This window comes from Myxine glutinosa, chromosome 13, assembly GCF_964187855.1.
Source record: "Myxine glutinosa chromosome 13, kmMyxGlut1.1, whole genome shotgun sequence".
Lineage (NCBI taxonomy): Eukaryota > Metazoa > Chordata > Myxini > Myxiniformes > Myxinidae > Myxine > Myxine glutinosa.
Genome location: NC_136273.1, coordinates 86,284,264 through 86,306,600, shown reverse-complemented (window position 1 = coordinate 86,306,600; position 22,337 = coordinate 86,284,264). Strand labels below are relative to the sequence as shown.

Below are 22,337 nucleotides of genomic sequence, written 5' to 3'. Positions count from 1 at the left end.
TGGCCCCGCCCCCCATCTGCAATCAACATTGGGTGACGCACAAAATATGTAATGAGTTTTTTTTTATTTGACCCCGGGTTCAAGACCCAGGGAGGGGGTGGGGGACGTAGAGTAACAGGGGTCAAAATGGGGGAAAAAATTTCTAAATGTGATATCGGATCATTCCTGGTGGAACCTTTTGCTATCTCTCAATTTTGATTTAGGTGGGAAGCATGGGGATTTGCGATGGTGCACAATCACCTTCGCTCTAGTTCCAATTTAAAAATGACTGAACAATAAACTCCAATGTCATTGGCATGGTCTACATGGACTGGGGCAAAGCCTTCGGAACCCCCATTCTTTGATAGGAAGAAAACCACAGAGCAACCCTGCTGGGTTGGGTTGTGGCGGTGTGTGTCGGGGTGGTGCTGAGGTGTCGTCCACCTTGATGTTGCCGATCCCATACCTGATCTGACTCAATGGGCTACAACTGTGAAAGTTATCATGGAGCACCCTCTAATCAACTGTGAACCGCCTGTATTGTCAGGTCATGCCACATCAGATCTGTGACTTGCTACAGGTACCATGTAGACCTGTACTAATGCATTTCATGATCGGGTTGCCAGCGACTAAACAGTCTCTCCCACCAGGTTTCCTGGTGAGGAGGGGTATAAGGATATGGACACACAGCAGGATTAAAAAGAAAACCTGTCAAAGGGTGGCGGAGCTCCGAGTGAGGCAACGCCATCCATATCTGGTGCCCAACTGTGTCCACGGATGTCCTCCAGCAGTTGGGTTACCCATTTATAGGAGGTTGGTGGAAGGATTTGCACTCAGACCACCGTAAAATACTTCATTCCACAACATACACGCAAAAAAAAAAAAAAAAAAACGAGAAAACCCGCTCCGTGGAATTACCTACTGTGCAGCTTTCCTTCGCAGGGCAGCTCACCGGATGACGGGACTGGGGCAAAGTCTTTGGTACCCCCATTCTAGGATGATAGGAGGAAAAGCATAGGGGAACCTTGCCGTTTCGGGTTGTGGTAGTGTGTATCGGGGTGGTGCTGAGGGTGTCATCCACCAAAGGGTGGTCTCAACGGGTTAACTTGAGACGGTCCCTTCGGGTGGGTGCCTGGAATGTCCTCACTCTAAGAGAGGATGATCACCTGTTTCTGCTGTTATCTGAGCTCCAGCGTTTGAACATCAGCATTGCAGCACTGAGGTTCAGAGATCAGATAGTGGTGAGATCATGGTGGGTGGCTACATGTACTGTTCTGGTCACTGATGGTTACCATGCCCAGGGAGGTGCTGTAGCTGTGTCCAACATGCTGACTCCGATGATAATTGAGGTAACACCGGTCAACAAGCATTTTTATAAGACTGAGGATTTGTCAGTTTTCATTTCACTGGTCTCTGTATATGCTCTGACTGAGGTGAGTGATCTCATTGAGAAGGAGACATTCCATGCCACGATCTAATCTGATTGATTAGTGCCCCAGGCGAGATACTCTTCCAGTCTTGGGAGATTTCAATGCATTGACTGGCACCGATAGGGACGGTTATGAGACGTGTGGGTCTCCATGGGTCTGGAACCAGGAACCAGAATAACACTAAGTTCGTTGACTTCGTAAAAGGTCGTGCATCTAGGGTGGCCGGTTCATGTTTTCAGCACCCACAGCCACATCGCTGGAGTTGGCATTCCAACGCTGGTGGTGTGGGAAAGGAGATTGACCATGTTCTCGTTGGTGGTTGCTGAAAGTTGCGCCACAATGCAGGTCTGCCGGAATGCTCAGTTCCTCAATACTGACCATAGGCTTGTTGAAGCAACTCTGAAGCTGTGGACCAAATCCAAGCCTAGGCTGAATGTTGGCAGGCTCAAGGATGAAAGGGTAGCTGAGGAGTTTTGAAACAGGTTGAGTGGGGGTCCAAGGGATCTGAGCGTTTCAGGGGGTCGTGAAGAGTTGTGGAGTGCCTTAAAGACCACAATTTTTGATGTTGCTGGTGGGTGTCTTGGAACCCACTGTCAGGCGAAGAAGAACTTTGTCTCCCAAAGGACATTGGGTAGTATTGATCAGTCGCAAGGGCAGGCTTGATGGCAGAACTGAGCTCTGACGTAAAACTACATTCGCTGAGCGTGGACAAGGAGGCCTATGTGTGAGGAATAAGTGAAAGGGTAGAGCATCACCTGTGGTCATGATTCTCATCAGATTGCTTACAGAGGAATCTGTGTATTGCGCTCCTCCAAGCCTATCCTTAGGTGTATTGCCTTTAGAGCGTGGGATGGTGAGCTCTTGACAGAGAGGACTAAAGTGAAGGCCAGCTGGGCCGGTTACTTGGAGTGGCTTTACAGGCTGGCCCACCAGCTGTTGAGTTGGATGTCAGCCTTTCAGGGGTGTTACTATCCCTATTGCTGATCCTCCAATAAACTATGAACTGCCTTTGTTTGTGGAAACAGGCTGCGGTGAACGGGTTGAAAGGAGGAAAAGTTACTAGGATTTGTGGCATCCATGCTGAACTTCTCAGGGCTGGGGAAATGGCTGTATTTGTGTCATTACATGCAGTTCTGTGCTCTGTTTGGAGCACAGACATCATCCCAACTGACTGTAAGAAGGGGGGGGGGGGGCTTGTTGTCCCTCTCTGGTATTGGAAGGGTGATCGGCAGGACTGCAACAACTACCGAGGGGTGACGCTGCTCTAAGTGCCGGGCAAGGTCTTTGCTCGGATAATTATTGATAGAGTTCGCCATTATCTGTTTGAGCATTAGCGCACAGAGCAGTCTGGCTTTACACCAAACAGGTCGATGTTTGACCATATCCTTGCTCTTTGGGTCCTCACTGAATGCAGGTGAGAGTTTCAGTAGGGATCTCTGAATGCAGTGTATATTGATCTCTGCAAAGCATTTGATTCAGTACATCAGGATTCCCTTTGGAGGATACTTGGTCTTTGTGGTATGCCATCAAAGCTGATCGATGTGATTTTTTAAATAAACTCTGGTATTGAGAGTGCTGTGAAGTGTGGTGGTTCAGAGTGTCTCTGACTTATTTCCATTTGTTAACTGGAGTTTATCAGTGGGGGGGGGGGGGGGGGGGGGGGGTGTACTGGCTCCCACACTTTTCAGCACTTGTATGAACTGGATTTTGGGAAAGATGTCAGAGAGATCTAGCTGCAGTGAGTGCATCGTTTGCGAACGTGAAGATCTCTGACCCTGATTTCGCAGACGATGCAGTCTTCATTGCAGAGATTCTGGACATCCTGATGGGGGCCCTCAAGGCGCTGAATGAGGATTCGGAGCCACTGGGATTAAGGGTCTCCTGTGTCAAGACTAAGATCCAGGCTTTCAATGATGTATTGGATGCTGCGATCTCGTCTGTATCTGTCTGTGGCGAGGATGTTGAGGTCACAGAGATTCACTTACCTTGGCAGTGATATTCATGTCTCCCCATGTTGTGAGCCAGAGGTCGATAGACATCTGGGTCGGGCCTGGGGACTGGGGAGTCATCGATTCACTGGACCATAGGGTGTGGTGCTGTCGGTACCTATGCAGGAGGACGAAAGTTCGAATTTTTAAGACCTTGGTGCTTCCAGTTTTCTCTACGGGTGTGAGACTTGGACTCTGACTTACCTCCTTCGGTTTCAGGTCCCTTTGGAGAATCCTTGGCTATCACTGGTCAGACTGTGTGTCTAACGAGCTTTTGCTGAGAGAGACTCAGATGAGATTTATTACCTGTATAGTCTGAGTGTCAGCTGCGGCTGTATGGACATGGGGCTCATTTTCCTGACGCTGATCCTGCACGCCAGATTCTTTCTCTCAGCAAGGGAGCCTCGTGAATGGAGGAGGCCAACGGGCTAACCACGTGCATCGTGGTTGATCGGCATTTCAAGGAGATGTGGATGGGGATGGGGATGGGCCGGGCAACTGTCTGGGAGATGGCCAGACCGAGACCCCTGGACTACCGGCAGAAAGTGGACGTGGTGACGTGCTGCTGCGGCGCACGCTCCCACACCTGCCCTGACTCAATAGGCTACAACTGTGAAAGTTACCATCGAACACTTAACACCCACATACAAGTACAAGCACATTTGACATTCAAATATTTGTCCATCCAAAGTCATGAAAACAACCAAATCCACAGGAAGCCTCTGATCATACATTCATTGCTTTGAATTTGCAAACCAGGAAATAAAGGAACATCATATGCATATGGGTTTATGACAGGAATGGATGGCTCCAATACTTGTTTTGGAGCAAAAACATGTTTTCCTTTTCAGCAGTAAATTGATGCACGTGGAGTTAAAAACCTAACATAGACATGTTCACATCTCATTGAATGGATAAAACAACGAGCAAACATACTTTGATTTACTTTCCCATGGGGCTTCGGAAGCGTTTTTTTCATAACCCAAGTTTCCACACGAGAACAAAGCTAGAGTATACGTACATCTAGTGACGTCGTGGTTCATCCGAAATATCTCTCCTTTGGTCTTAAAGATGATCTTTGAGATGATCAAATCAAAAATGTTTGGTCAAAGATGATCTGGTGTTGATTGCGAAAAATATGGATGGACTGAAGGAAAAGATGAAAAAGTAGAAGGAATGTATGGAGACAAAAGGTCTGAAGGTGAATATCGGAAAGACGAAGGTGATGGCAAGTGGTAAAGCATGTGGTGAGGTGGAAAGAACTGGGAAGTGGCCGTGTGCTGTGTGCAGGAAGGGTGTCGGAGTGAATTCCATTCAATGTACAATATGCGCTGAGTGGGTTCATCAAAAATGTAGTGGTCTGAGATGGTCATTAACCAGTGTGGCAGGTACATTCAAATGTAAGGTGTGCACAGAGGGAGCTGCAGATGGAGGAAATGTTGAGTTGGATCTTGGAGACGGCGTGAAGCTGGAAGGTGTGAAAACATTTTGCTACCTCGGAGACATGCTGAATGGAGAAGGTGGATCAGACTCGGCAACGGTTACTAGAGTGAGATGTGCATGGAAGAAGTTTCGGGAACTGAGTGGTGTGCTGATGAGGAGGGGAGTGTCGTTGAAGCTGAAGGGAAAGGTGTATGCTGCATGTGTGAGAAGTGTTATGATTTATGGGAGCGAGACATGGTAATGAACGTAGAGCAGTAACGAAGGCTGGAAAGGGTGGAAATGCGAATGGTTCGACGGATGTGCAGAGTATCGTTGAGAGAGGAAGACAAATGATGAATTGCGAAAGATGATGGGAATAGAGCCTGTGATTGATGCTGTGACGAGGAACAGGTTGAGATGGTTTGGTCATGTGTTGAGGAAGGATGAAAGTGACTGGTTGAGAAGAGTGATGGAAATGAATGTAGAAGGAAGTAGAGGACGGGGAAGACCGAGAAAGACTTTGCTAAAGATGGTGGAAGAAGAAATGCGGGCAAGGGGGTTAACAAGGAGAGATGCAGAAAATAGGGCAAAATGGAGAAGATTGTCATGGGGACCGCAAGGCTAACCCCCGCTCTAGCAGGGAAAATGGCCTTAAAATGCCTGTTGTTGTTTGTTGTTGGTCTCAAAGCATTTATTTCATCCAAGGTTTGTCAGAATTCATTTCAAAGATAATACTTATTACTATCACCTGCAGAACGGCCAGACAGATAAATTAGGTGAGTATGATGTACGTAGAGAACAGGATGTCTTGCCTACAATATGTCCGGAGGAAACCACTTTCGGCGTTGACCAAAAATCAAAATGCCAGTGGCTATTAGAAATGAGGAAATGTGGGCCAAAGCATGTCTGAAAGCCTAAACGCTAGTAAAGGCAACTGTCAAGTAGCTTTTAGCCTATAACTTGCATTCCTTTTGCCCTAATTACAAGGTCTTGGTGCAACAACATAGATTGGAGAACCTGGTTACCTCCACCACCAAAGGTGGGTGGAGGTTATGTTATCACCCCAGTCTGTCTGTGAACAGGATGTATCAAAAAGTTGTGGCCAATTTTGGATGAAATTTGGTGGACAGTTTGGGTGTGTGCAGGGATACAGAGAGCCAGAATGGCCCCGGGGAAATACTAAGTGTCGGGCCCCCTTCAATTTTTACTTTTTTGCCAATACAGAGGTTTCCGTATTTTCAGAACTAACATACCATGTGGGAAATTGGGGTGTTATTCACCTATTCGTATATGCGGATTCGTTTTCTTAATTCATAACATCCAGATGGGGTTTGGGCAACACCCCTGTGTTCATTTACGTCATCACCGCGATTGTCGTTCGTTATGTAAATTGTTCCCACAGTGGTTTATTTTAGGAGGAAGAGTATTGCTGCCCATGGCAATGACATGCCGGGGAATCACCCTGAGTGGCATGGAGATATTGCTTAGCATTACCATCAGTCCATGTTTCGCAGACAGAATGCCTCCATGACAAAAGCATCGGCAAACAATTAATGATCAGTTTACGTCGTATCGTTTTAACATCGTTGACAAATAGTGGGAATTATTGGAATTCAGAATCATTGGAATCTCCTGCGATGAAGCTAACTCCGAGGGCCTTCCACTCACTCACCGCAGGCAGGTTGGTGGTCTTTCTGTCTTCTACCGACTCCTCTCCGGCGTTGCTCCCCCAGCTCTCTCTGGGCTCTGTCCCCCAAATATTCCTTCAGGTTGCACAAGGTCTGCCAGCAACCCTCTTCTGGTGAAACTGCCAAAATCAAGACTCTGCTCACCTTCACTCTTTCATTCCGCTTTTCTCCCGCCTCTGGAACAAACTCCCTCACTCTCTTCAATCCCACTCCTCCCTCCAGGTCTTTAAAACAGCTGTTCACCACCATCTCTTATCTTCCCACATCCAAAACCTTGATCTTTTCTACCCCCGTTAATTCACCCCAGATCCACTTTTTTTGAAATACCGACTTCTTTCTTTCCTGGAAGTTCTAGCAGTGTCCATGTGTTTTATACCTTTCCCACCTCCCTCCCCTGCCTTCCCATGCCTCCTCACCCCAAGCCCTCTCCCTCCCACAGATCTCCCGATGTCCTTGTTCTCTGCTGTTGTACTTGTGTGCTTCCCTCTCTCTCTCCCCATCTTGTCTCCCGCTCCCTTTATTATATGTTTCTTTATGTGTCGGTTTTTTTTTTTTGTGTGTTGATGTTAGCTCTTACATGAGCCTCTATCTTGCATACCAAAAAAATTAATAACATTTTTTATCAGTTTAAGTCGATCAGTTTTATCGACAAAATTGTTTATCAACACTTGTATATTTAGATGTGTTTTTGTACACCGTACAGTCCTACAAGGGACATGAGTGGAGACCTCAGGTGTTCTGGCAAAAGCAAACCATGTGATCAGAAACCTTCTTGAATCATGGTTTCTCGGCAACAGATTCGCAACCGCCGAACCACACGGCTGACTAAATAATGAGGAAACTTCAACCCTTGATCGGGTTTTTTTTTGTTTCTAATATTTACTGAAGTCGATCACTCACTATCTGCTTGTGATAGTGTATCACGCTTGTGTATCACACTCACTATCGGACGATGAGGTGGTCATTTCTACCTGTTCACCTACATAACGCCACCACTCGCCTCTCTGCCTACCCAGACTCTCAAGCTGCATCGCCCCCCAGGTAAACGTGAGCAAATATACTGGATGTGGATATTTATGTACCTGTGAGACTACATGTACATATCACCTGTCTTATTTTATTGTTTTATGGAATATATAATTTTGATTTGTGTGCAAATATATCTTGTACTTATCTTCCTCCATTGAGTATTATTCTCCCTCATTAAATTGTACAATTTGTGTTTTATTAAGATTTTGCATATGGAGTATTGTGCTGCATACAATGGTCGAAAGTCTGTGGAACTCTTCCTAGTCTTCAATAAAAATCGACAAAACAGAAACACTGTTTACCCCAAGATCAAACCAGGTATATATATATATATTTTACACAGTCCAAAAGTTTAGAGCAGGAAGAATGATCTGCCAACACCTTCACACCTGAGTCATACTTGCAACGACATGTATATGGAAAATGAGTTTTTCCATATTTTAGTTTCATGCTTTGGAGATATTGTCTGCTTCCGTTCTGATAAGTTATTATAAAGTTAGTGTCTCCCAAGTTATCGATTGCAAATAAGGTTTTCCATCGTGAAGATGGACTTGGGGATATATCAATGTATTAAATACCCAAACGCCTCAACCCTTCCTCACAAACCCCAAGCCCTCAACCCCTCCTCACAAACCTCAAGTCCTCAACCTCTCCCTCCCAGCCCAAATCCTTCTATCCCTTCCCCACTTCAAGCCTTCAAAACCCTCCTCCCCACCACAAATCCTCACTCCCCTCCGCCCCCAACCGAAATTCCACAAACCCTCCCACCTTTACATAGACGTACCTTTATTTCATGATAGAAGACACATTGTTCAGTCTTCAAACGTACACCAGAAGCCTAACGCCTATAAGTAGCGAACAAAATAGCGGCGATTTGATTTTTTGAGGCTAGGATTGTAGGTGGAGTCAGGCCAGCAAAGCTCCGCCTTGGACGGACAGAGCTTCAGAGTGACAGAGCGACTGGCGGAGAATATATATTATATGACAAGTTAGGTCAGAAGCTTCCTGAACACTTTAATCAAGAGAGATTCAGTAATGATCATCCAAAATACAATTAATCAGTCTTGCAAATTAGTGTTACCGTTGCAATGGGTATGCAGTTGTCTGTGAACAAGATGGAGCCCTCATCCAGAGGAGGAACGCCAGGAAGAGACTCAACAACCACTACAGGAAAAATAATGAAGGGGAAGGAAGGAATTAACAAAAAGGAAAGTTGAGGAAAAAGTATCTATTAACATTTTTACAGATAGTGGGGCGGCTTAGCCCAAATATTCAAAAGAATTGTGCATTTTGTGATACAAGCACCAAATTTTGCACAAATGTACATTAATATGTTGCGAACATTTTCAGATATTGGGCCACTTGAAATTCCGTAATTTTTGTTTTTCAAATTTTTTCAAATTTCGTAATTTCAAATTTTTCGGGTGACACCGTCACAATTTCGGTCTTCGAGGCCGGCCGATAGGCAAAGTGTGACCGGAAGGGACGAGGTTCTCCTGACCACGTGGCCATCGATCTGGGAAGCGAGAGGCGTTCCATTAGTGGACGCGCCCCTCACGCCCGACTTTTGGGCGGCCCCGGCAGGCCGTTTGTTTTGACGTTCCGTGACAGGCCCCGCACCCCCACCTCCGGGCCGACCGGAAGCTTGTGCTGATACATCATACCTGAACAACTCAGTGAGGCAGAACACAGCAGTGCACACCAGGGTGACCCCTTCAGTGCATAAACCAATTAACCTGTCCACTGCAGGGCATATAGAAATGAAGTTATTTTCTGCATATAATTATAATAATATAAGTTCAGTTCTATATAACAATTTCTGTTATCACCACTACCACTACAACTACCACTACTACAAGCTTTGTCTGGAATTTTGTGGACTAACAGACAAACAGACATACAGACAAGCTGGGATCAAAACATTACCTCCTTCCACCATTGAGTGTAGAGGTAAACATCATGGAAATTATATCATGCCCGAGATTTAATTCATGCTTACCCGTGTATTTGCTTCACTGGTTCACAAGGTCTTTTGCATACATGTAATTCAGACTCTCGTCTTCATTGCTGACCACACAATGTTCGCAACATATTAATGTACATTTGTGCCAAATTTGGTGCTTGTATCACAAAATGCACAACAGGTTTGCTATGCTGCTACACTAAGAGAAAACAGGCAGAGTATATCACAATAAGGTTGAATGACTGAACTCTGTTTGCCAGCAAAGCTTGGGTACATAACCGACCCGCATCTATTCCCACTCTAACCCCCTAGTATTCAATGGCTCCAAAACACTGAGTTTTTTCAGCTGAGAAGGTACACAATGTTCTGACGAGCCTTGACTCTGCTTTGCAACAAGCTCCTCCAAAAATCCCACCACACAAACCCAGAGAACTGGGCCAAGACTGCCACAGGGCACAAGCAGCATGCACAGGTTGAACAATTGATAAGGAGACTTCAAAAGCCGAACACTGTCAGCGTACATAGAGGAAGTCAGTCAGTTCGGCTTGAAAACACCTCTTACAAAGAGCTTGATGAGAACCAGGTGCCAGGTTTGTCCAGCCAACATCCCTTAACCATTCGGCAACATGAAATCAACATGTCAGATATTTGGAAAAAGGTGTTGAAGTTGACAAGCAAGACCCTGAAAAAAAAAATCAGTTAAGACATCAACAGGTAATATTTGTGGTTACAGCCTGAAAGTCCTCAGAGCACTACAATTCAACTCACCAATGGGGAGGAACACTGAGCAGATCACTCCAACAGGCTGAAGGTTCAAGCATTTGGGAAGAGTAAGTGGTGGTACAGATGTTGGTATGCAAACCTGAAAAACACAGGGGAGGGGGGGGGGGGGATTCATAATTACTCTTATTTATGGTATAAAATGCATATTTTCTGGTAAATATAAAATAATAAGCTAAGTAACTGTTACTAATTACTGGAAGATATTCTGCTCACCAAACTCTCCTCCTATGGTATCCATGGAAATCTCTATGCATGGCTTGCAGACTTCCTTTCTGGTCGCAGTAAACGTGTGGCCCTGAATGGAATTCTCTCATCTCCTCTACCTGTTCAGGCTGAAGTTCCCCAAGGCAGTGTTCTGGGCCCTGTGCTTTTTTTGGTATTCATGAATGATCTTTCTGACTCTCTGGAAAAACCTCTCTATCTCTTTGCTGATGACTCCACTCTTTGCCGCTCCATATCTCAACCCTCAGATCGACAGTCTACAGCCTCCTCACTCTCAGCAGACCTGGACAAAATCACAGACTGATCAAACAAGTGGAACATGTCTTTCAATCCTGACAAATCTCACACTCTTACTTTGTCTCTCCGAAAAGAACATCTGGAAAACCCTCCCATCTACTTTCTGAAAAATCCTCTCCAAGAAGTTCTGTCGCTCAAGCTTTTGGGTCTCACTATCTGCCATGATCTTTCCTGGGAAAACCACATTTCCAAGCTGGCCTCCAAAGCCAGTCGCCGACTGGGCATCCTCCGTCGTGCGAAGTCCTTCCTTGGCACGTCTGAGCCCCTCATCACATACAAAGCTTTCATCCACAGCTTTATGGAGTGCTGCTCTCCCCTCTGGGCTGGTGGAAACCGAAGCTTGCAGAATCATTGGAATCTCCCACCATGAAGCTGATTCGGAGGGCCTTTCACTCTCTCACCGCAGGCAGGTTGGTGGTCTTTCTGTCTTCTACCGACTCATCTCCGGCCTTGCTCCCCCAGCCCTGCCTGTGCTCTGTCCCCCAAATATTCCTGCAGGACGCACAAGATCTGCCAGCAACCCTCTTCTAGTGAAACTACCAAAATCAAGACTCTCTGCTCACCTTCACTCTTTTATTCATCTTTTCCCTGCCTCTGGAACAAACTCCCACATTATCTTCAATCCCACTCCTCCCTCCAGGTCTTCAAAACAGCTTTTCACCACCATCTGTTATCTTCCCCCATCCAAAACCTTGATCTTTCCTACCCCTGTGAATACACCCCAAATCCACCTCTTTCAATCTCCGATTTCATTCCTGAAATTCCTATTGGTGTCAATTTGTTTTATATCGTGTACCCCTTCCCTCCCTCTACCCCCCCCCTCCCCCCAGCCCTCGCCCTTCGACAGATCTCCCGATGTCCCTGTTCTCTACTGTTGTGGTTGTGTGCTTCCCTCCCTCTCCCCATCTTGTCTCCACCTCATTTTATTGTTTTATGCGTCCGTTTACGTTTTTTGTGTTTTATGTGCTAATGCGTGTTTAATGTGCTGGCTCTTACACGAGCCTCGATCTTGTATCCAAAAAATATATATACATATATATATAATTAAATAAAACTATGGAGGAATATGGATACAAAGTAGAGGCTGGCTCAGTTGTACCCATTATCACTGACAAGGTCTCAGGACCTGCAGAACTGCTGATTGATACAAGATGCTGTTGTAAGAGCAACCAACACTTATGTACATCATGTAGCTGTGCCAAGAAAGGCATTGCTTGTAGTATTCATTGCAAGTTTGGTGCACAATATGAAAACAGTTCACACCCAGTTCTGCATGCGAATTTGAGGATCAAGGAGCTCTCGAGGCGAGGTCGCATGCCCGGGGGAGTGAATAAAAGGGCAGGGTGGCGTATGTTCAGAGTTCCGGCATCTATTTAGTTCCAGCATCTGCTTGGGATTTTTGGTTGTATTATGACCATCGAGACGGAGCGCCCGTGTTATTCGTGCTGCAAGTAACTGCGGGCCTTGGTTACATCGTCTTGGTCTTTGCATTCGGAAGATGGCCGAGTAGGACGGCATGGACATAGCGGAGAACAGTGACAGATCGTCTCAAATATACCAGGGATTGTTGGCACGAACCTCACACGGCTGTCTTGTGGTGGGTGCCCGATGAACCGAGCTTCCTAATAGAGACTTGAGTGGATTTTCGGCACCCTGCCGTGTGAAAACTTTACACTCTCAAGTATCATGGGGCATCCAGCTCTGTGCTACCTCCGTTGAGAGATGCGGCGAGCTCTGCGGGGCCTGTCACAAAGTTCAGCCAGTCTCGTGCTTTCCCCAATTGTCTCTCAACTGGCAAATGTGTGAAGGCAAACGCTAAGACCTGTACATTATTATTTTTTTGTATACAAGATCGAGGCTCGTGTAAGAGCTAACTAACATTGATAACAAAAAGACAAACTGAAACATAAAACATGATAAAGGGAGCGGGAGAACAAGATGTAGAGCAAGGATATCGGGAGATCTGTGGGAGGGAGAGGGCTTGGGGGGAGGAGGCATGGGAAGGGGATCATCGATGATGTTTTGCGTGCACGAGTGTCAGGAGTGGGTAAGTGGGAATTGCTTCTGATAAATTCCCGACCCTTTTGGCTTGAAATACAATTTCCGAATCTGACTTGGTCTCCGGGTGGATCCTGTTTGCTCTGACGGTTTTGTCTGGTGGCTCTGTGGAGCCCGTTAAAGGTAGAATTGGTCGCGGCCCTTGTGCCGCTAGAAACACCCGCATCAGGTAGCTCAGTTGCTCGGCCGAAGATTAAGATCTGCCACGTGATTGCCTATCAGCAAGGCACTCGCTCGTTTGAAGGACTTCAAAAATCTGCACAAAACAAGGCTCTGGACACGGAATCCGACGGGAGATCTCTGAGCTAGGGTGCTCTCACAGTCGTTTTGACACGACTCACCAAATTCAAACCAGGCAACCGGGACGATCTGGCGACTGAAACAATATGTTGAAGTGCCTGAATATCACCCTCCAGTCTTCTTTTTTTTCCCAACTGTAGTTTCTCCAGATTTTCTGAAGTTTGTTTCCGTTTACTGTTAAAATCTTCATAATTCAGGTGTGCTGGCTTTTGGGGTTTATACTCAAGACACGTTTGTCGTTAAGGTTTTTCGTTAAAGGCGGCAAAAAGGGTTGGCGTCAGGAAGGGCATCCGGCCGTAAAACATTGCTTCAAATAGGGGACCGAAAAACAACAACAACCACGGTTCCCGAAAAAGGCCAACCCCCGCTTTGCGGGGAAAAATGGCCTCTAAAGGTGGTTATTTTTATTTTTTTACTCAAGACACGTGATGCATTTTTAGAGCCAGTGCTTTTATAAGATTGTGGAAAACAGACGGAATTTCTGAAATCCGAGACTTAAAACGGAACATAGTAAATTGCAGAAAAAAGTCAAGATTATGTCGAATTACAAATAGAATATTCACGAAACTATCTGACTACTTCCGACACCAAAGGTGGATGTAGGTTATGTTTACACCCCTGTATGTCTGTTTGTTTGTGAACAAGATATCTCAAAAAATTGAGGACAGATTTGGACAAAATTTGGCAGAGAGGTAGCGTATGTGACAAGGACGAAATGATTATATTTTGGGGGAAGATTGGGATTCGGACCCGGCAACGAGAATTTTTGAAGTTATTCGTCACCATCAGGAGATCGGGCCAAAAACGATACATATCAGGATATCTCAAAATGTTGTGGACAGATTTGGACGAAACTTGGTGGAGAGGTTGTGTGTGTGACAAGGACCAATCGATTCGATTTTGGTGAAGATCTGAATATGGATTCGGATATAAGAAGTATTGAATTTTTAAGTGATTCTTCACCATTGAGAGATGAGGCTAAAACCAACATATAGCAGGATATCTCAAAAAGTTATGGATGGATTTGGACGAAACTTGGTTGTCAGGTAGTGCATGTGACAAGGAAGAATCAATTTAATATTGGTGAAGATCTGGATCCAGATCCGGCTAGTATAATTTTTAAGTGATTCTTCACCATTGGGAGATAGGGCCAAAAATGATATATAGCAGGACATCTCAAAAAGTTGTGGACGGATGATTTTGATTAAATGTGATTCTGTATTGTGTTTTTCTGGTCTACTCTGCGATACAAAACGTAAACTGTTTAACTGGCAGAGGTATGCTCTCCACTGATTTGTGCGTGTGATGGTCTACAGACCTAATTCCGACAGCACGATTATAAAAAGTAGCAAAAAATAAAACGGCAATTGCATGCACAAGGGAAAATGTCTACAGCGTCTACAGCCGAAGCATATGTGCAGCTAATGCTGCTCATATCAATCGCATCTGCTTTCGGACAAGAATCACTGTGAATCTCCATCTCGTTTGCTGGCATTAGATACTGAATGAAATGCCATTGGACAATCTCTAAACTAGAGGTACCAGTAAAACTAAAATCAGACTTGAAAGTAAGCAATCCGCGTTCTGCAAGTGAGAAAGAAGAAAGAAAGTTAAGAATCGTAAAATAATACATATCGAGTGAGGAGAGGTGGGTGGAGGAAGAAATGCCGGAGAGGAGATGAGGTGTAAGGATTAAGACCTCTGACTCACGAGTATGCAGCTTAATCAAACGCAAACTCCGATTGGACTTCCGCCTCTGGTTCCTCCGGCGAGGTAGTGTCTGTCCGAGACCTCCATGTCATCAAAGATTAAAAAAAAAAATTCCCGATCGTGTTTTTGTCAAATTTCTACTGTTTATTTAACTGTGTATGTGTTTACTGTGCGTTTCTAGTTGGATCTGGTTTTTTCAATCGTACAAACTTTTGTTTGCGCCGCGTTTGGGGCCTGGTTCCCTCGAGGCTTCCCCGTCTCCTTGTCAATTTTTTGTTTATTTACGTTCGTTCTTTCGTTGTATAGCTTTTTTTCTTTGTTTTTTTTTCACCCCCTACTTCCCCCAATCCTCTTACCCTTTGTTTAAAGTCCTAAATACAAAAAAACCCAGAACAATGCGACTGTCACCAATATGCCTCCACATAGTTCCACAATGGGTAGATGCCATCACTCTGCAGATGTATGGGTAGGGTATCATGTTTCTGTTGATCGATAAGGTTTGTTTTTCTATACAAGATGGCTACCAAACGACGTGACCTATGACATCATCATTTTCAAACTATATGCAACAGTGCTGTCAGATATTTGTAAAATTTTGCATCGATAGGGTGAGCGGTTTCAGAGATATAATTATTTATTATTTTCCTTCAATCCAATATGGCTGCCAAACCATGTGACCTATGTCATAAAATTTTATATTTCAATACAAATGGGTCATAGATATGACCCATTTGTATTGAAATATAATAATGTGCATGCAATTTCAGATTTTTAGAATAAGGAATTTGATTAAAACATTTTTGGCTGGGAAACCACTTCATCTATGAGGTCATCATTATCATGCTTTTGTTCCCCATTGGGAGTACTTGACAATGTGCCAAGTTTAAAATGTTTCCATGCAGCGGTTTCCGAGAAATATTTTTTCATTATTTGCTTTTAATCCAAGATGGCTGCCATACCACGTGACCTATGACGTCACAATTATCATAAAAACATTCTGCATGGGTGTCACTCCTACCGTGAAGGTTTCGTCTCAATCGGACATATGGTTGCTGAGAAAAACGAGGTTTAGCCCGTACGGGCGGACGCACGGACAACCCGAAAACATAATGCCTCCGGCGACTTTGTTGGCGGAGGCATAAAAAAAATTTTTTGCCTAATAATTTCCTTCTCTCCTCGCAGCTTCCCCTCCCCCACCCACGCTACCCCCATTAAAACACCCCAAACCCACCTCTTTCAATCTCCAACTTCTTTCCTGAAATTCCTAGTAGTGTTCATGTGTTTTATACCGTGTACCCCTCTCTCCTCCCCCAGCCCTCTCTCTTCCACAGATCTACCGACGTCCCTGTTCTCTGCCGTTGTTGTGATTGTGTGCTTTTGTCTCTCTCCCCTTCTCGTCTCCCGCTCCCTTTATTGTAAGTTTTGTGTCCATGCACGATTTCGTGTTTGATGTGTTAGCTCTTACACGAGCCTTGACTCTATTAAAATAAATACATAAAAACTCCAAGTAGACACAATAAAACAAAGTTCGTTTTTTCCATGAAGACATTAGAAACGATTCACGATTAACAATAAGTTACACTAGACAGATCTGGTATGGTATTCTTAGCTTTTGAAGATGTTCAGAAAAACCTCGTGCACTTGCAATGAAACTGGAACAGTGAGCACTTGCATTTATCAACAAGTTATTCCTCTCCTCTTAACTGGAAGATGATAATCTCGATGCACATTTCATCCTCTTGTGTTCTATTTGTAAAACATTACCTTAAGGCCCATGTCACAAAGCCATTGATCACCAATGCTCTGTGTCAAGCCCACATTCTTTTTCGTTGCTGTCTTTGGCAATTGCCCCTCGATTTGGCCAACTTCAACCTTCTCTGTGAAGTCAAAGGAATCAGAGGAACTTGTCCAGTCATCACTGCCAAAAGAAACAATTTGTGTTCTACTAATTCACAACAGAACTCTGGGAAGTTTTATTTCAGAAAGTGCACAGGCACGCACACATTTAGTATTTTACACATTTCATTAATCATTGATAATAAATAAATAATACTGTATATGTATTCCAACTTGGGGAAGTCCAGGACAAGTGGACCAGTGGTCAACACCCCATATCCAATGTTGCTGTAATTTGGCAGGCAAGGGTGTTTTAGGCTCCAAACACACCTGTGCAGGTTTTAGCACAAGCGGGTCATGAGATCCAGAGATATTGGGTCAATGCCATTTGGAGTCTCGGGGTGACCCTTCCACCTTTGGAGCTGTGCAACTTTGGCTCCTACCAACCCTAGCCCAATAAAGGTATCCATCATTGGAACCTGTGTCATTTACAATCCCCCAAAAATAAAATAAAATAAAATAAAATCACTTTTATAGAAGTATGACATGAAGAAAAAGTTGACCTTCTGTGACCTCAATGTCAAAAACATGCAACGTCTGAGGAACTGTCAAAAAAGTAGATAATAACGAAAATGCTCTTTCCATACCTTGCCCCCCCCCCCCCCCTCCTCATTTCTCCTACCCCAGGCAGGGCTCACGCAGTGCACCATCAATCCGCTTCTGGTGAAACTACCCAAATCCAGAATCACTGCCCACATCACTCATTTGTTCCTCTTTTCCCCCACATGTGGAACAAACTTCCACAATCTCATTCTTCCCTCCAGATCTTCAAGACGGCTGTTCACTACCATCTCAGATCATCCCCAATCCAAAAACCATTCTACCCTCATTTACCCCCAAACCTCTCCACAATCCCTCCTTCCAAATTTCCAGTATTCCTTCCTGATAGATTATTTCTGTATCCATCTTGTCCATCCCATGCATACTCTCCTGCCTCTTCCCCCCATTCCTCTGCACACCCATTTTTTGTCCGCCTCCCCCTGTCTTGGCCTTCAGCTCTGCCGTTGGTGTTTCCCCCCTCTATCTGCTGTTCATCTTGTCCTATTGCATCCTGATCCGTTCAGTGTACTATTACTAGCTCTTCCACAGGCCTCGACTATGTATACAAAGGGGAAGAGGGGGACGGGGAGAGGGAGAGGAGAGGGAGGATAGGGGAGGGGAAGGGGAAGAGGAGGGGTATGGAGAAAGGGGAAGGGGAGAGAAGAGGGAGGGAGGAGGATGGGGGAAGGGGAAGGGGACGAGAAGGGAAGGGGGAACAAACTTCACTCTTTCATTCCTCTTTTTTCCCCCGCTTCTGGAACAAACTCCCACACTCTCCAATCCCACTCCTCCCTCCAGGTTTTCAAAACAACTGTTCACCACCATTCTCTTATCTTCCCACATCCAAAACCTTGATATTTTCCACCCCAAACGCACCTCCTTCAAATTCCCCGTTTTCTTTCCTTAGCCCCTGCAGTGTCAATCTTGTTTATCGCATGTAACCTGCCCCAGCCCTCTCTCTTCCACAGATGTCCCTGTTCCCTACTGTTGTTGTACTTCCCTCTCTCTCCCCCCTCTTTTCTCCCGCTCCTTTTTTTTTTTTTTGTATACTGAATCGAGGCTCGTGAAAGAGCTAACATTTATTTCACAAACAAATCAACCAGACAAACAAGATATATAAAAAGAGGGAGCGGAAGACAAGATGGGGAGAGAAGGGGAAGCACACAAACACAACATTTGAGGGCAGGGAGATGTGTGGGAAGGAGAGGGCTTGGGGGGAGGAGGCGTGGGAAGGGGGGGGGGGGGTGGGAGAAGTATAAAACACAAGGACACCAAGGACTTCCAGGACAGAAGTTGGTATTTCAAAAAAGTGGATTTGGGGTGAAATTAGCGGGGGTAGAAAAGATCAAGGTTTTGGATGGGGGAAGACAAGAGATGGTGGTGAACAGCTGTTTTAAAGACCTGGAGGGTGGAGTGGGATTGAAGAGAGTGAGGGAGTTTGTTCCAGAGGTGGGAGAAAAGAGGAGTGAAGGTGAGCAGAGAGTCTTGATTTTGGCAGTTTAACCATAAGAGGGTTGCAGGCAGATCTTGTGCGACCTGTAGGAATATTTGGGGGACAGAGCCCAGAGAGAGCTGGGGGGCAAGGCCAGAGAGGAGTCTGATATGTTCTGATATATATCTATAGAAAGAAAGTTCTGAGAAAGAAGAAAATGCAAAAAAGAATGAGATAAAACAACTCACCTCGAGTCACTGCTCTCGGAGCTCACATTGTATTTGCTCGAGGTTTCCAAAACTGCCCTCGTAGCCTCACATTCTTTGAAGGAATCGCCCAGAGGTTCTAATACTAGCAATTCTTCATTATCAAAGTCTTCATCACTGCACAATGTTTTGCCTATTTCCTCAGTATCCCCTTGACTCATGCTCTCATTCCCATAATCTTCCAATAAGCTTTCCAAAGAGCCTGCAACGATCTTAGAGTCAATCCCATCAAGTGCATTCTTTATCCACAGTATATCAGAACTCACTTCTTTCCTAACTTCACAACTGGTGTCTTTTTCAATACTTTGCACCATAACGAGCAGATTCTCAATGTCATCCTCGACTTTTCCAGATTCCACTTCGTCCACTGTGCCAGCATCTTCTGCGCCCGCAACCCTGATGCTCTTGCCCTCTGTGTCTTTGGTGCCCACTCCCTCTACATCCCCCTCCTCAGCAACAGCAACCTCTGCACAAGTGGCCCTAAAGGCATCAGCTTGCTCTACATCTTTCACACACTCCCCACCTGTAATCTCTGCTCCCGCACCCTCTACATCCCCCTCCTCAGCAACAGCAACCTCTGCACAAGTGGCCCTAAAAGCATCAGCATGGTCTACATCTTTCACACACTCCCCACCTGTAACCTCTGCTCCCGCACCCTCTACATCCCCCTCCTCAGCAACAGCAACCTCTGCACAAGTGGCCCTAAAAGCATCAGCATGGTCTACATCTTTCACACACTCCCCACCTGTAACCTCTGCTCCCGCACCCTCTACATCCCCCTCCTCGGCAACAGCAACCTCTGCACAAGTGGCCCTAAAAGCATCAGCATGCTCTACATCTTTCACACACTCCCCACCTGTAATCTCTGCTCCCGCACCCTCTACATCCCCCTCCTCGGCAACAGCAACCTCTGCACAAGTGGCCCTAAAAGCATCAGCATGCTCTACATCTTTCACACACTCCCCACCTGTAGCCTCTGCTCCCGCACCCTCTACATCCCCCTCCTCGGCAACAGCAACCTCTGCACAAGTGGCCCTAAAGGCATCAGCATGCTCTACATCTTTCACACACTCCCCACCTGTAATCTCTGCTCCCGCACCCTCTACATCCCCCTCCTCAGCAACAGCAACCTCTGCACAAGTGGCCCTAAAAGCATCAGCATGCTCTACATCTTTCACACACTCCCCACCTGTAATCTCTGCTCCCGCACCCTCTACATCCCCCTCCTCGGCAACAGCAACCTCTGCACAAGTGGCCCTAAAAGCATCAGCATGCTCTACGTCTTTCACACACTCCCCACCTGTAACCTCTGCTCCCGCACCCTCTACATCCCCCTCCTCGGCAACAGCAACCTCTGCACAAGTGGCCCTAAAGGCATCAGCATGCTCTACATCTTTCACACACTCCCCACCTGTAGCCTCTGCTCCCGCACCCTCTACATCCCCCTCCTCGGCAACAGCAACCTCTGCACAAGTGGCCCTAAAGGCATCAGCATGCTCTACATCTTTCACACACTCCCCACCTGTAACCTCTGCTCCCGCACCCTCTACATCCCCCTCCTCGGCAACAGCAACCTCTGCACAAGTGGCGCTAAAGGCATCAGCATGCTCTACATCTTTCACACACTCCCCACCTGTAATCTCTGCTCCCGTACCCTCAGGAAATGCCAATACTGCATCCGTAGCAGATTCAACTACCTTGCTATCTCTCCATCCTGCTTCACCACCAAGTTGTTCACATGCAAGTGTAATCTGATTCTCCAGTGGAAAATCGGTTCTCTTTTTATGGGCTGTCGAGCAAGCAAAACTGTTGCCCTTGCATATTCCATGAGCAGACGCTTCATTCTCTGCCATTGCTCAAAGAATGGCTGTGACGATGTTCAGAGTTCGGTCTGAAAGAATAACAGAATAACAACATGTAAAAAGACATCACAGACATGCAAGTTCAAGGGAAGAGGGGGTGGCGTTAGTGAGTTGTAGCCTGAATTAAACACGGACTTGCATTTACTTTGATGATCGAGTCATAGACCATTCAGATTTTCAGGAAAGGATTCATCCAAAGGCATTTTGGGTAAAAGCCTGCAACACTTTTTAACCTAGTTTGGATATACAGAGTCAAAAAATGCCAATTCCCAAGCTGAATTCTGGATGATTAACACTAAGTTTTCCATTTAAAATGCACCCACTAAATAAACAATTCTAATAAAAAATTATGTCAATACCATTTATTGACAAACCAACTCATCCACAAAGTTTTGTTCAAATCCGTCTTCAAGCCTGAGATATCATGCTATATATTATTTTTGCCCTTAACTCTCAATGGTGAAGAATCACCTAAAAATTTATAGTAGCCACATCCGGATCTAGATCTACACCAAAATTGAATCAATTTGTCCTTGGCAGACACCCAACCTGTCCACCTTGTTTTGTCTGAATCTGTCCACAACCTTTTGAGATATCATGTTGACAGATATACAGACAAGGGTTAAAACATAACCTTCACCCACCTTCTGTAGCGGAGGTAACAAACAAGGAAACTTAACACAGAGACCATGAGGAGAAACACGAGTGGCGTATTCTTTTATGCACACTCTCACGTTATTATCAAATAAATCGTTCCTTTACATGTACCGGCTGCATGCTTATAATAAACTTAATCCAATTTAACATGATACATCACTAACATGTAATAAACATCACGAACATGCAATATACATCACCAACATATAAATATACATCACTAACATAATACACATCACCAAAATATAATATACATCACCAACATATAAATATACATCACTAACATAATACACATCACCAAAATATAATATACATCACTAACATAATATACATCACTAACAAAATATAAATCACTAACATAATATACATTACCAACATGTAATATGGGTCTTTTGGGTCCTCGGGAACTTTTGGGTCCTCGAGGGACCTTTAGGTAATTTGGGTCTTTTGAGTCCTCGAGAACCTTTGGGTCATCTGGGTCTTTTGGGTCCTTGGGGGACGTTTGGGTCATCTAGGTCTTTTGAGTCTTAAAGGGTCTTCAAAGTTCGAAAGAGTCTCAGGAGTCTAAACGAGTTAAAAGGTACATTTCAATTGTACGTAATACGTAATTAATTAAAAGTATGTAATTAATAGACACAAAAAGTATGCCTCTTTTACACACACATACATACATACATACATACATACATACATACATATATATATATATATATCTGTGCAGTGTCTGTCTTGTGTTGTGTCACTGAACTACGCCCTCAAACTTTTGTGAAATCGTACCAAACTTCTGGTATGCACATATCTCTCCCGTCGGTATG

The 22,337-nt window shown here is 45.1% G+C and overlaps 1 protein-coding gene across 4 annotated transcripts in view; it reads right to left on the bottom strand.

Moving 5' to 3' along the window:
• Positions 1-22,337, bottom strand: part of LOC137439072 (uncharacterized) — a 68,159-nt gene that overhangs the window by 16,011 nt on the left and 29,811 nt on the right. For all 4 annotated transcript variants that reach the window (XM_068134745.2, XM_068134744.2, XM_068134742.2 and 1 more), the window contains exons 2-5: positions 18,986-20,894; positions 16,634-16,787; positions 10,268-10,361; positions 8,618-8,700 (exon numbers count right to left, since the gene is read on the bottom strand). In XM_068134745.2, the coding sequence (XP_067990846.2) occupies positions 8,618-8,700; positions 10,268-10,361; positions 16,634-16,787; positions 18,986-20,856 (2,202 nt within the window). In that variant the 5' untranslated portion in view covers positions 20,857-20,894. The remainder of the gene's footprint in view (positions 1-8,617; positions 8,701-10,267; positions 10,362-16,633; positions 16,788-18,985; positions 20,895-22,337) is intronic.